The 12,591-nt window shown below is 42.2% G+C and overlaps 2 protein-coding genes across 2 annotated transcripts; one reads left to right on the top strand and one right to left on the bottom strand.

The window, feature by feature from the left end:
* The first annotated feature begins 5,063 nt into the window (after nt 1-5,063).
* LOC134879860 (putative nuclease HARBI1) lies at nt 5,064-7,065 on the top strand. The gene is made up of 2 exons (XM_063906407.1): nt 5,064-6,021; nt 6,323-7,065. The coding sequence occupies exons 1-2, from the start codon at nt 5,330-5,332 to the stop codon at nt 6,867-6,869; spliced, it is 1,239 nt and encodes a 412-aa protein (XP_063762477.1). The 5' UTR covers nt 5,064-5,329; the 3' UTR covers nt 6,870-7,065.
* A 486-nt stretch (nt 7,066-7,551) lies between these two features.
* On the bottom strand, nt 7,552-9,814 carry LOC134880502 (uncharacterized). The gene is made up of 2 exons (XM_063907455.1): nt 9,029-9,814; nt 7,552-8,373 (listed from the first exon to the last, which is right to left on the bottom strand). Exons 1-2 carry the CDS (start codon nt 9,557-9,559, stop codon nt 7,639-7,641), a joined length of 1,266 nt encoding a protein of 421 aa, XP_063763525.1. The 5' UTR covers nt 9,560-9,814; the 3' UTR covers nt 7,552-7,638.
* Nucleotides 9,815-12,591: the final 2,777 nt, after the last annotated feature.

Below are 12,591 nucleotides of genomic sequence, written 5' to 3'. Positions count from 1 at the left end.
ATTGTCAAAAGAATCGAAAAAAGTCTTGATGAATTGCAGTAAATATTAGGGAAATGGTCATTTCTTTGGGTGAAATATTCCTATAGTAAAATGTTTGTACAAAACATACATGGAGGTGATGCTAGCTGTCTCTATTAAGTATTTTATCTTATTATTATTATTATTATTAATAATAATATCATAATGTATTGCATATATAGGAGTCATTTAAATTGAATCAATAATCCTCCCTAACTCCCTGTGGCCTCGAACCATAAACAGCCCTTATCAATCCCTGAAGGATTAATTTGACCAGATCAGCTCCTGGTTGCATAACATCTTAGGAATGACACAGAAAGCATAAACAAATTGTTGATAAAACACTCCCTTCATCTTGGTGCCCTGGTATTTACCAAAAAACATGTACGCAGCAGGCAAGTGTTCAGCCTTAAGACCAGGAGAGGTCATGCAGCTCTCGTATATATTTCAGCAATGCAGCCAGGAAATTAAATGGGGATATTTTAACAACTTTTGACAAAGAATGTATGCACATTGCCGGTCATTATTCTTCTCTTTATCGACCGGATGAGTCTTTGAGGGGGGGTTGCACGGCGCATGATTTGGGGTGGGGGGGTGGGGGTGCGCCAGCTAAATTCATGCCTAGGGCAGAACAATGGTCAGGGCCGGGCCTGACTGCGACTGTCTCTACCCCCAGGACCTACTGTACATATACAACAGTATATGTATGATTATGTGCTTTCACACCTAGTGGTCATTTTTTTTGGTGAAATATTCCTATAGTAAAATGTTTGAACAAAACATAGATGGAGGCGAAGCCGGCTGTCTCTATAAATTATTTTATCTTTATAATAATAATAATAATAATAATAATAATAATAATGTATTGCATATATAGGAGTCATTTAAATTGAATTGTTCATGTAATGTTTGATAAATCAGCCTTTAGGGATCCATCATATTAATAATACATCTGTAAGTAAATGCTAATATCCTCCAGTCACACAACAAAAACAACGTGTCTTCAATGTCAGTGTCAGTCATCCTCCAGGCCTCAGTGAAGACGAAAACAAGTCTGGATCCAGCTTTTAACTTATAGCTTCATGTTCCTATCCCCCTGTGGTAAACCCAGCATGTTTTCTCCAATGAACCTCCTAATGGCTGCTTTGAAGTTCTGTCAGACCAACCTGACTGGAGATCCTTGGGTGTGATGAGAACTCGTGTCAGGAGTAATTTCTGCAGGGGCATTAAAGGGGACCTCAGTGTGTGTGCTCTTTCGGGGAAGATGAGGTTGAGCTGGGTAGGGGGTGAGATCGGGGTGACTTTAGGGTGAGGTCTTCATCCTCAGATTCACTCCACAGCTCCGAATCACATGACAAGGGAAGTGGCTGTCCCACTAAATAGATCTTGGGGGAAGGGGGTCTCCAAGGATAATCCACCATTTTTCCTGCATGGCTCATAGGATACATTTAGGAGGAAATGGCTGCTAATAACCTGATAATCCCAGGGCCCATTTAAACATTTGCAACATTTTCCCACAATTACACTGGAATCACACACAACATCTCTGGTATTTATAGTCCCACCTTGCTTTTAGAGGTAAACAAGTATTATTATTGCTCAGTAAAAAGTGTGTCGCTCTCTGGGGGGGCAGAATACTTGCTTGCATGACAACTTTCCAGACTGGGAGAGAGAGGGCAATAAAAACACACAATGCGGGAGACAGAACATTGCATTAAATTACCATTTGTCAGGATGCGGTTTGACAAAAAAAGAAAGTTGTTGTGCTAGCACACAACCTCACTCGTTGTAAAACCAGAAGCAGCACTGAACTAATAACCAGTGGTGGAATGGGCTCGGTGTCTGCGACGAGGGAGGTAGGCTAAATAGCTACACCCACCAATAATCCTCCCTATCTCCCTGTGGCCTCGAACCATAAACAGCCCTTATCAATCCCTGGAGGAGTTATTTGACCAGATCAGCTCCTGGTTGCATAACATCTTAGGAATGAAACAGAAAGCATAAAGAAATTGTTGATAAAACACTCCCTTCATCTGGGTGCCCTGGTATTTACCAAAAACATGTACGCAGCAGGCAAGTGTTCAGCCTTAAGAACAGGAGAGCTCATGCAGCTCTCATATATATTTCAGCAATGCAGCCAGGAAATTAAATGGGGATATTTTAACAACCTTTGACAAATTGTATGCACAATGCCGGTCATTATTCTTCTCTTTATCGATCGGATGAGTCTTTACTTTAAGGCAGAAACTCAGAGCTTGTTTTAGCCTGAAAGGGGTGGTTGCCACATGTGTGTGTTATAAGAAATGAAGCCAATAACTTCCTGTGAAATTGAAAGATTTGATATAAGAAAATGTCTACTCAAAGAGTGCTCTGTGGCTAGAAATGAAACTGACTGTGCGTCTGTCTATGTAGGCTGGTCTATATAAAGGCACAATGAAAAGTGTTAAACACCTCCGAAATGTATCTGCATTTCCAGCCCCAGCAGGAAATATGACTTAGACAGTATGAAGAGGCGTTAACAGTTAAGCGTTAACACTAAATTCATTTTCTACCCCCAGTACCTACTGTACATATACAACAGTACATTGCAATATGCTGCCTTTATTTCAGTCTGAGAGTTTCAGCCTGGATGAACATGGTATTACAGTCTGTTGGATAGAAGAAAAAAAACGTTATGATTAGGTATGTTCTGCTCCATGGGACAGGTTGGGCTTTCCTTAGCTGTGAGTCCTTCCTCTAGAAACTCCTGGGGATTTAAACAATGTCTGACTAGCCAATGTGGACACATTAATCCTCCCCAGGAGCTATAGCTTCTAACCAGAGAGGACAGCCCACTGGTGCGACTGACAGTCTCATGAGAGAAGGGAAGGGTCAATGGGTCAAACCCCACAGCAGCCACATGCCCTACATGTTCGGTCAGAGCGCCTTTAGACCAAATGATAACATTAAAACGAACAAAATGTTTTAATGGGATTCTTGAAAATGTATGATTATGCTATACCTTCAAGCATACAATATAACATTACAGTGTTTGTAAACTGTGCTGAAACTAGAATCTAAACTATCAAGTTTTACACAGTGGCTCCACATGGCAGGATTAGTGATACCCGGGCCCGGCACTAATACTACAGCACAGACTCGTAAACAAATGCTCATAGCACACTCCACAGCACAACCACACATAAAAGCTGATGCTTACAGGTCAGCGTTGAGGTCAGCATGTTTCCCATGAGGAATTTCAGCAGAGCCTCTCAGACCACACAATACTTTCCCTCTCATATGAGCTGCCTGTTTCAACAGCAGAAAAAAGTTACTCTTCAATTCCCTGTTGAGGGGATGTCCTCATTTTCCAACTGCTGTCGGAAATCCACAGCTCTTACTCAGATTGAATCACCTTTATTATTTACTCTGCAAGTTCCTGTTGCAGAGTATGGGTATTTATATCCCACAAAAGAACAGTGTTGCAATCAAACTTAAAAATGACATGCTTAAAATACGACCTCTAAATATGTCCCTTTGAACCAGGCTCCCAGGGAGACACCTCATTTATTAACACTGTAGCGTTAGGATGGGGAAGGACATGGCTCATTGATACCCCTGAGGTTATCTCTAAAAAAACACACACAATTAGCCCAGACAGATAAGATCAAGATAATTCCACAGAGGTATCATTAAACAAGAAAGGCAAGTTATAACTGATCATAGAAAATTGATTGGACTACTTTACCTGTATTCCATTAATCACAAATAAGGGGAATATTTTGTAAGTCGTAGCTCCTTAAAAAAGAAATCATGTAAACTTCATTGCTAAAAAGTGTTTTGCTAACCATCCAGTGAAGTTTTAAGCTCTTTCCTCTTAAACGCTTGGTTGTGTAATTCACAACATTCAACATCTTTATTAAATCACAATAATCACAATGATGATGTAATAAGAAAGCCCTGAGGATTTGACAGCTCAATATGATAAATTATACATTTAAAGATACTATCTTAGAGCAACAACATTAAACGTAAAAAACATGCGGCAAATATCATATCAATGGGCAACGTGCAACTGATATATTTCAACAATAGTCCCCTTGTCTTACCAAGCACTTTCCTGCATTCTATAATCTAAACGTCTTCTTTCTTTAAATGTGGGCTTTCTTTGATTAAAGCATACAACTTGATTCAAAAGTCTATGAAATGATTTCCATGCCACATGAAAATACATAGAAGCTAATCAGAAACACTGGACCATTGTTTTTCCAACAAAAATATAATGTATTTATGATTACATTTAAGAGCAAAAACACGACTCATCATTCATATGGTCTTAACACCTACTGTATCTCAAACACCAACATTTCTAGCATACAGTTTCTCTTTGGTCTTCACTGTGTAACATTTTCCAGTGTTGCAGACAGTGCTGGGAAAGTTCAAGTGGCATGGCTGATAAAGACATTAATGATTAACTTGTTGTCCTGTTTGAACTTGTGCAGTGTTGATGGTTCAAGATCAATAACATAGGCAAACTGTGCCTCTAAAATAAAATCACAGGACTGAAAAGATTTGATCCATGCTGGGACACAAAGCAGTAGCATTTTTCATTTGTAGCATTTCCAGCGGTTCTGAACTTACATTGCATCAAACTCAGTGCTGTGCTTCAAAAAAAGTAACACTGGTTAATTCCAGAAGAGCTGACCTAAACTGTGGGCCTTTCCTCTGTGCATGTTTTCATAATATAAGTGCCAACCATTGCTAAATCGCACGTTTCAAAACTCTTTTCACAGGATATGAAAAAGAGATAGAATGGCAAAAGAAAAATGTTATGTCTGATGTGTAAAGGACTGTGTGTAGCATGAGAGTTTTGTTTAGATCAGTGCAATGATAAAAAGTGATAAGTTTCCCTTTCCCCTAAGACATGAGAAGAAAAGAAAATGAGGCCAAGAGTTCAAAATATAGTAAGTCTGAAACAGGACATGGGAGCATTTCATAGCATTACTAGGAAGGAGAAGTTTTACTTCACAATTTGAATGAATATATGTGTATTACTTTTAGGCCCCGTGCCCACGACAACGGTAACGACAGATAAACGTAGAACATTTCGACAGATGTGCCTATCGTGCACACGGCGACGGCGTTTTTAGGAGTTGAAAACGGAGAAAACGCAAACGCCCCTCAAAGTGGAGATCTTGAAAACGTTCCAGTCTCTCGTCGCCGTAGGAACAGTTCAAAACGCAGAAGTGCGTTTTTTGCACAGGTTTTTTTTTTGCACAGGCATCTGGAAGTGACGTTCTAGCGCCAAATTTGAGCCTGCCCTTTGATAAACATGGATGAACGTGTAGCAGTAGCCGCGTTGAATGGTATGCATGCAGGCCAACAAATGGCGAGACTCTTTACCGAGAGTCATTTAGACCATAGGAGACGATACCAACGGATATTGGACATTATTGACGCACCGGAGGAGGAGACACGACGAAGTGAGAGACGAGTGTGGACGAGGCCAGGGAGAAGCTCCGAGTGGTGGGAGAACTTCGTTAATGATGTGGTGGACGAGCAAGCGTGGTACGAAAATTTCCGCATGACCAAAGACTCCCTTTATGCCCTGACTGACCTACTTCGTCCTCACATCGAGGGTCAATCGACTAATATGCGACAGCCAGTGCTGCCTCTGAAGAAGGTGGCATGTACACTGTACTATCTTAGCGATGAGGGGCGCCTCCGCAAAACAGCAAATTCATTTGGTCTGGGGAGATCTACGGTGTCGAGGATCGTACGAGACACGTGCCGTGCAATTACGGTTCATCTCGGACCCAAATATATAAAGCTGCCATTCACTGTCCCGGATACTGAGGAGCTAGTGGCTGGGTTCCTAGAAGACCATGGGATGCCCCAGTGTCTAGGAGCAGTAGACGGGACACACATCGATATCAAACAGCCGCCTGTGAACGCCACTGACTACATAAACAGGAAGAGAAGATACTCGCTGAACGTCCAAGCTGTATGTGACCATAAGTACAGGTAAGGCTACAGGCAGTTTATCACTCCAAAGACATCAGCTATACACCACCATCACTCAATTGGGCACAGAGCAGTCTGTCCCATCCAATAGCCTTGTAACAAAAAAAATTAACAGAATGTAGCCAATATAGCCCAATATACATGTAGTCTATATTAATAAGCCTACAGTACCATATTGACACAACATTTAGCTATATTTACACACCCATTCATTAATCTATTTTTGTTAGAAATGTACATGTTGTGGGGGTTTTCTCTTTTAAAAAAACCTTAAAGTCATGATGCTTCATTTGTGTTGCAGATTCATGGATGTGGTGGTGAAATGGCCAGGTAGTGTGCATGATGCCCGGATGTTCGCCAACTCGAAAGTCAACAGTTTTTTGAAGACTGGGAAGATTCCCTCACTGGAGAAGCAGATAGTGGAGGATGAGGAAGCCATCCCCATCTTCCTGTTGGGAGACCCGGCCTATCCCCTCCTGCCATACCTGATGAAGGAATATGCAAATGGAGGCGCAACCCCTTCTGAGCAGTACTTTGGCCTCTCCCTATGCAAGGCTCGTATGGTCATAGAGTGTGCATTCGGTCGCCTCAAGGCCAGGTTCGCCTGCCTGAAGCGACAAATGGACATAAATCTCAGTGACCTGCCTACTGTGATTTATGCCTGTTTTGTCCTCAACAACTACTGTGAGGCTTGCCACGAGACCGTGAATCACCATGCACAAGAGGAAGCCGTGCAAATGGATCGGGACCAGCAACCTCCCACACAGAGGAACAATTATACCACAGACTGCAACGAGGCAGGTGGAAAGCGGGTGAGGAGAGTCCTCACCAAGTATCTGGACCCATAATATGTTCTTTTAAAATCAGCTTGTTTGCCAGTAAAACAGTTACTGGTGACACCTGTGTTTATGTTTATGCACATTATTTTTTTGGTGTTGATATTGTTTTGTGATCAGTCTACCAGAACTTGTGATGTGTTGTGTTCATGACTTTATGTACTCGTTCTCAGTAATTACAACAGGTAATGAATAAAACCCTTTTTTGTCAAAATAACCTGCATTAATTTACTAAGATTATGATTACTATGTTTAGTGGTTCTGCAATATGACAACTGTTTAAACGTCATATCTCCTATGATTTCAGTTGTAACACTTTCTGTGTAACTACATAGAATTAGCAGACATGATGACAAATGAGGACAACAAGGGGGAGCATTCTGTTGGTAACTGATTGTCCAGTAGATGTTCGTGACCTGTCAAAATGAGGTGTGTAAGACTTTTCTCAATAACACATGCAAATCAGGGGGGAAATCAAGTATTTTATCTTGTTGAAACATAAATACAGAAAACATAAATCCCCCAAAAAATGTATATAGTGCAAATGACAGTTTTACTAAGGTGCAACGCAACATAAAAAACCCTTTTATGTCAAATATTCAGGACAAAGTGCATGTGAACATCATGCAAAGACAGCCATAAACCAAATATACAGTAACACTGTACAAAAATAGAACTATAAAGTACACTCGAAAATCGGCCTGCATAGCCACATGAGGTAGCATCAACGGCAACAACGTTGAACAAGTCATTTGACAGTATGTAAGCACGGCTAGGCTACTTACAATGAAAGAAGATCAACCTGGTCTTCTTCATCAGTGCTTTCTGAAAGCAGCTGGTCTGTGTAGGAGGCGGCCCTGGGTGGTTGTGGTAAGTATTGGTGAGAGGAGGGCATGGGTGATTCTGGTGTCATGAATGGGTGGGAGGGGGGCACATATGTGCTTAAGGAGGCCATGGGTGAGGTGTGCGAGTGAGGTGAGGTGTGCGAGTGAGGTGAGGTGTGCGAGTGAGGTGAGGTGTGCGAGTGAGGTGAGGTGTGCGAGTGAGGTGAGGTGTGCGAGTGAGGTGAGGTGTGCGAGGTGGCCATGTATCGTGTCTGTGTACATGGTGCTGGTGGTGCCGTGTCTGACTGGCATGAGGCTCTAGCTGGTTCTGGTGGTGGCATGTATGGGTTATAGGAGGGCATGTGTGGTTCTTGTGGTATGTATTGGTGGGAGGAGGGCATGGCAGGTGGTAAGTAGCTTGAGGAGGCCATGGGCTGTAGGTATGTGGGCGCGTTGTGTGAGAAAGCCATGTTTGGTCTGTATGAGGGTGAGGTGAAATGTCTCACAAGAGTTTCAAAAGACTGGCTCATCCTGGTTTGGGCAGTCACTAATGCATCCATTCTGGAACTGTGTTCCCTTTCCGAATTCTCCATGATGTCGGCAATCCTCTTTTTAATTTGGAGGGCTTCATGGTGTTCATCGCTCCGCACTTTCTTCTGAAGCCTGCTTGTCTTGTAGCTGTTGAGTTTGGCCTACAAAATAACAGACCAAAGCAAACATTAGTGGACTTATAATAGTGCATCTGTCCTTGTCCTGTACAACATGCATGCACAATCCACCTTCGTGACAATATTACAGGTCTTGTATAGGTCTTGTATGCAGGTCTTGTTGTAGGTCTTGTATGCAATTTCGGTTGTGTGCAAAAGATTGTCTTTAGGCCCACTGCAGCAATGCTGTAGGCGTTTGCGCGCTCTCTCTCTCTGTGTGTGTGTGTGTGTGTGTGTGTGTGTGTGTGTGTGTGTGTGTGTGTGTGTGTGTGTGTGTGTGTGTGTGTGTGTGTGTGTGTGTGTGTGTGTGTGTGTGTTAACGCGATTTCAAATATTGTGCCATTGTCAGTTACAGACCAATAGGGATACCAACTTCAGTGGGCTACACTTCACTTGAATTGTGTCAAAACGGTAGGACTGGAACATTGTGACATCCAAACCATTTCAACATCCAAACAATAACGAGTGTAATTGTGCATCTGGCAAGCACAACTGTCCTTTGTAATTCGTGTAAACAATATTTTTTACTCACTGTCATTATAAAAAAAAAACACACACACACACACCCGGAACAGGACAGGTGCCCCTTACATTGCCATGATGTTTGGGGCTAACACTAGCGTCAAACACATAGTTTTACCTGAAGTAAGTGTCTCCTCCTCGAAAGAGTTTCTCCGCCCGGCTCCGAAGATGAGCTGTCCTCCTGCACCGATTCTTCTGCTTCTGCTAGTTCTACACCGCCCAGCTCTGCTGCCCCATCATTTACGTCTGCCGTTTCGAGGCCATGCTCTACTGTTGTGGAGGCAGGGGTGGTACCCCAAATTTCATCACATAGCTCGAAAAACAAAGACACCACCCTCCCGTGCCCACTACGGCTCTGGGTGTCCACAGCATGCCTATATTTTATGCGCACGGCTTTAATTTTGGTTGCAACATGACCTTTGCTAACCTGGTCCTTAGCATGAGGGTACTTTGGGTCGTTTAGTGGGTAGTTCTCCATGAACGACTCCCATATTTCAGTATATTTGTTTTGGACACTCTCCCAATCAACATTATCCACTGCCTTCCTGGCTTTGTAGTTTAAAGTTGTGTTTAGCAGCAACTGGACCTCCTCATCTGTCCAAACAAAGTTTGAACTAGGCGTACTGTTATTGCCGCCGCGCTTCGCCATTTTCTTCTAACTGACGCGGAGGAAGTAGCCACAAAACAGGCATTTGGTATTGTTGCTACTGCCACCTACGTCCGGGGCGTGCTTACTTCATCGGCAAACTGCGAGTATTATGAGTTTTATACGTTTTCCCTGTTCCCATGGATAGACAGATATCCACCCCCAAAACGCTCGTGAGAACGCAGATAAACGCAGATAAATTGTGGAGGGGAAAAACGGACATCTGCGTTTTTGCTTCAGAGCGTTGTCGTGGGCACGTAGCCTTAAATACATTTCATCAGAGCAATACACCTACTTTCAGAGGTGGGAGAAGTACTCAGATCTTGTACTTGAGTAAAAGTAGAAGTACCAGAGTGTTGGAATACTCTGTTACAAGTAAAAGTCCTGCATTTAAGGTGGAGCGGCCCCTCAGGAGTTAGGGTTAGGGTTGCAAATGGCCATATAACCTGTACTGTCCCACTTCACATATCAGGGGTTCCAAATGTCACTTTTTTATGAGCTTTTTGTACAGTGAGCGACAGATGAATTGTGGAGCTCCACGACAAACCCTGCTCTTCTATTGTCTGGTGCAGAGCTACAAAGAACAGGCAGGAGACAATGGAGGGTCAAGGCAGAGGGCCTAAAATAATCGCAACAATGACAGCTCCCGTATTTATAGTTGCAAAGAGACTCCCAACTGCAGCGCCTGAGTGCTTTGTTATTAACAGGAAGAGCTGCTCCCCATGAAGAATAAACAGCACTTCTCTTTATGAGTGAGTCATGGTAGCAGGTTTCATTGTTTCCCCCAGTGTGTGGTTGATACCACTGTGGCTATAAATGTTTCTCTAAAAACGTAAATATAGTGCAGACATTATGAAGCTGAATATTTAAAACAACTAATGCTCACTAAGTTTCCTCTGAGTAACAACATTGAAAGAGGTTTTTAGTGGAAAATGCTGTACGAAGCATGGGTAGCCATAGAAAGAGGTCACTGGGTCATCTTGCATCTGCAGTGCTCTTCCTGTGTGAAGTTGGAAGCTCTCAGAAGGCAGGCCAGAAAAAGAGAAACTATGACAGGCGAACAAAAGGGGGACAGAGATTGTTGCAGATAACAAGCTTAAATTTTTCATTAAGGGTGATGATAGTTTGCGGTGTGCAGACCACTTCCAAATAAACAAAATTAAAGGTCTTTTGTGCATCCTTTGATAAGAGGGGAAGCTACTATCAGGTCACCAGGATGAGCAGAAAGAAAATCAATGTTGCACTTCAGATTACGTGTCTGGGCAATGGCTGGAGATTTAGCCTCACTGTGCCTCTGAATAGATACTGAAATACAGGATGTAGCGTGCTTTCAAATGAGTAACACGACAATGTAAGGCGAACAGAGAAAGAAAGAGAGGAACATGGTTGTGTGCCCTTAGTTTCACAGTTTTGGTTTCAGCTACTAAACTTGCTTTAAATGATTTGGAGTACAACTTAATAAAGTGTTCAGTCGAGATTCTGACTTTCCATTAATTGTTGGTTCAAGGCCTTGCAAGACCTGGCTTCAGGTCTCATCAGATGGGTGGACTAAATAATCAGAACAACCACAAGGTTACGCAAACCAATAGTCGAACAATTCAATCTTTGTTTAAATTCCCAAAGATATAGTCATATTTGAGAATTTTTGACGAGACTTTATTAGGGATGCTAATTTCCGAGACTCTTTGGTGTTGTTTTTAGAAAAACACATATAGTGTGAGATGCTGTTATTATTTCAATTACATAATCCGTCCATTTATATGGATACCAAAAAAAGTGAGACAACAAGCAAATAACAGCAACAGACGCTGTGACTCAAGGATCACGGTGAGCAAACTTTTGTGGCTTGCCTTATCAGTTCCACTGAGCATAATTGAATTATTAATACAATCTCAATAATCACGTAAAAAAATGAAGAAATTATAAGCAATTTGGAAAATGCCACAACAAAAAGACAAAACTGTACACTATAGTGCCTTTTTTACACTGTAATGTTGGCTGTATGTCTACTAATATTACAATGCATTACAAAAATTAGCCTTTAGCCCAAAATCCCACACTTGGATTAAGGCCTTGGTTTAACATTGTTGCCAATGTGATATCAGAGTAGTCGAATAGCATATACATACATTGCTTAAAGAACCAGTGCCTAACAAAGACCCTTACCTAGATAAACAATCAAACATAAGAACCTGAGAGAGACTGAGCGCTTAATGCCACTTTATAATTCCTAACACCTCTTTATTAAATCATCACTTCAGTATTGATTGAATAAATAAAACCCTCAAAAAAGATTCAGTACTGCTCTTAATAACTCAATGCTCATTATACCATTCATCCTTAGGCTCCTCAGTTAATATTTTAGACGGCTGAGCTTGAGAAGTGCGGTCAAGCCCTTCGTGTTCACTGTTGGGAGACCCTCCTATCTGCAGGACACACAGCATGGGGGTGTTGTAGCTCAGCTATGCCACACCACTTAATCTGTATCCTTACTGAACACGGACATCTTTGGAGGTACAAGGGGAAACAAAGTAGGAATAAAAAACACAGGGGTCTGTGGTGTGGAGCCCTGGAAGGGGATTCTGTGTGGCTTCATGATAAGGGGCCAGCTCCGGCCCAGAGCTTCCTCAATAAAACACATCGCTGGCAGATATCTGGAGAAAGACTCTCATATAGCAGAGTCCTCCTGTCAGCCAAGGGGAGGTTTCAGTCCCTGGAGGAACTTTGCCAGCAGGATAATCCATCCCTGGTGTGACTGTTGGTGAATCAGCACCATTATGGTTTTGTTGACTCAAGGGTCTGCAGTATCTGTATCCTGTTGAGCCTAAACGGTCATGGGCGAGGCTTTATTTTTGTTTTACTGTTGCCAAACATGTGGTTTGACTGTTTAATTACTCCATTATGTAGAGCTTATAATTTGGCAGAACAAAGACCAACAGGATCTACTTGTTCCCTCTCATTAAATGTATTTATGTCCCTAAAACCAAGAACAGAGTCCCTTAAATTCACATAAAAGCACGGTGAGCACTCCAAGA

The sequence above is a fragment of the Eleginops maclovinus genome, chromosome 18, assembly GCF_036324505.1.
Source record: "Eleginops maclovinus isolate JMC-PN-2008 ecotype Puerto Natales chromosome 18, JC_Emac_rtc_rv5, whole genome shotgun sequence".
In the NCBI taxonomy this organism is placed as follows: domain Eukaryota; kingdom Metazoa; phylum Chordata; class Actinopteri; order Perciformes; family Eleginopidae; genus Eleginops; species Eleginops maclovinus.
The sequence above is the reverse complement of the archived record's forward strand: the minus strand, read 5'-3'. Positions and strand labels throughout refer to the sequence as shown.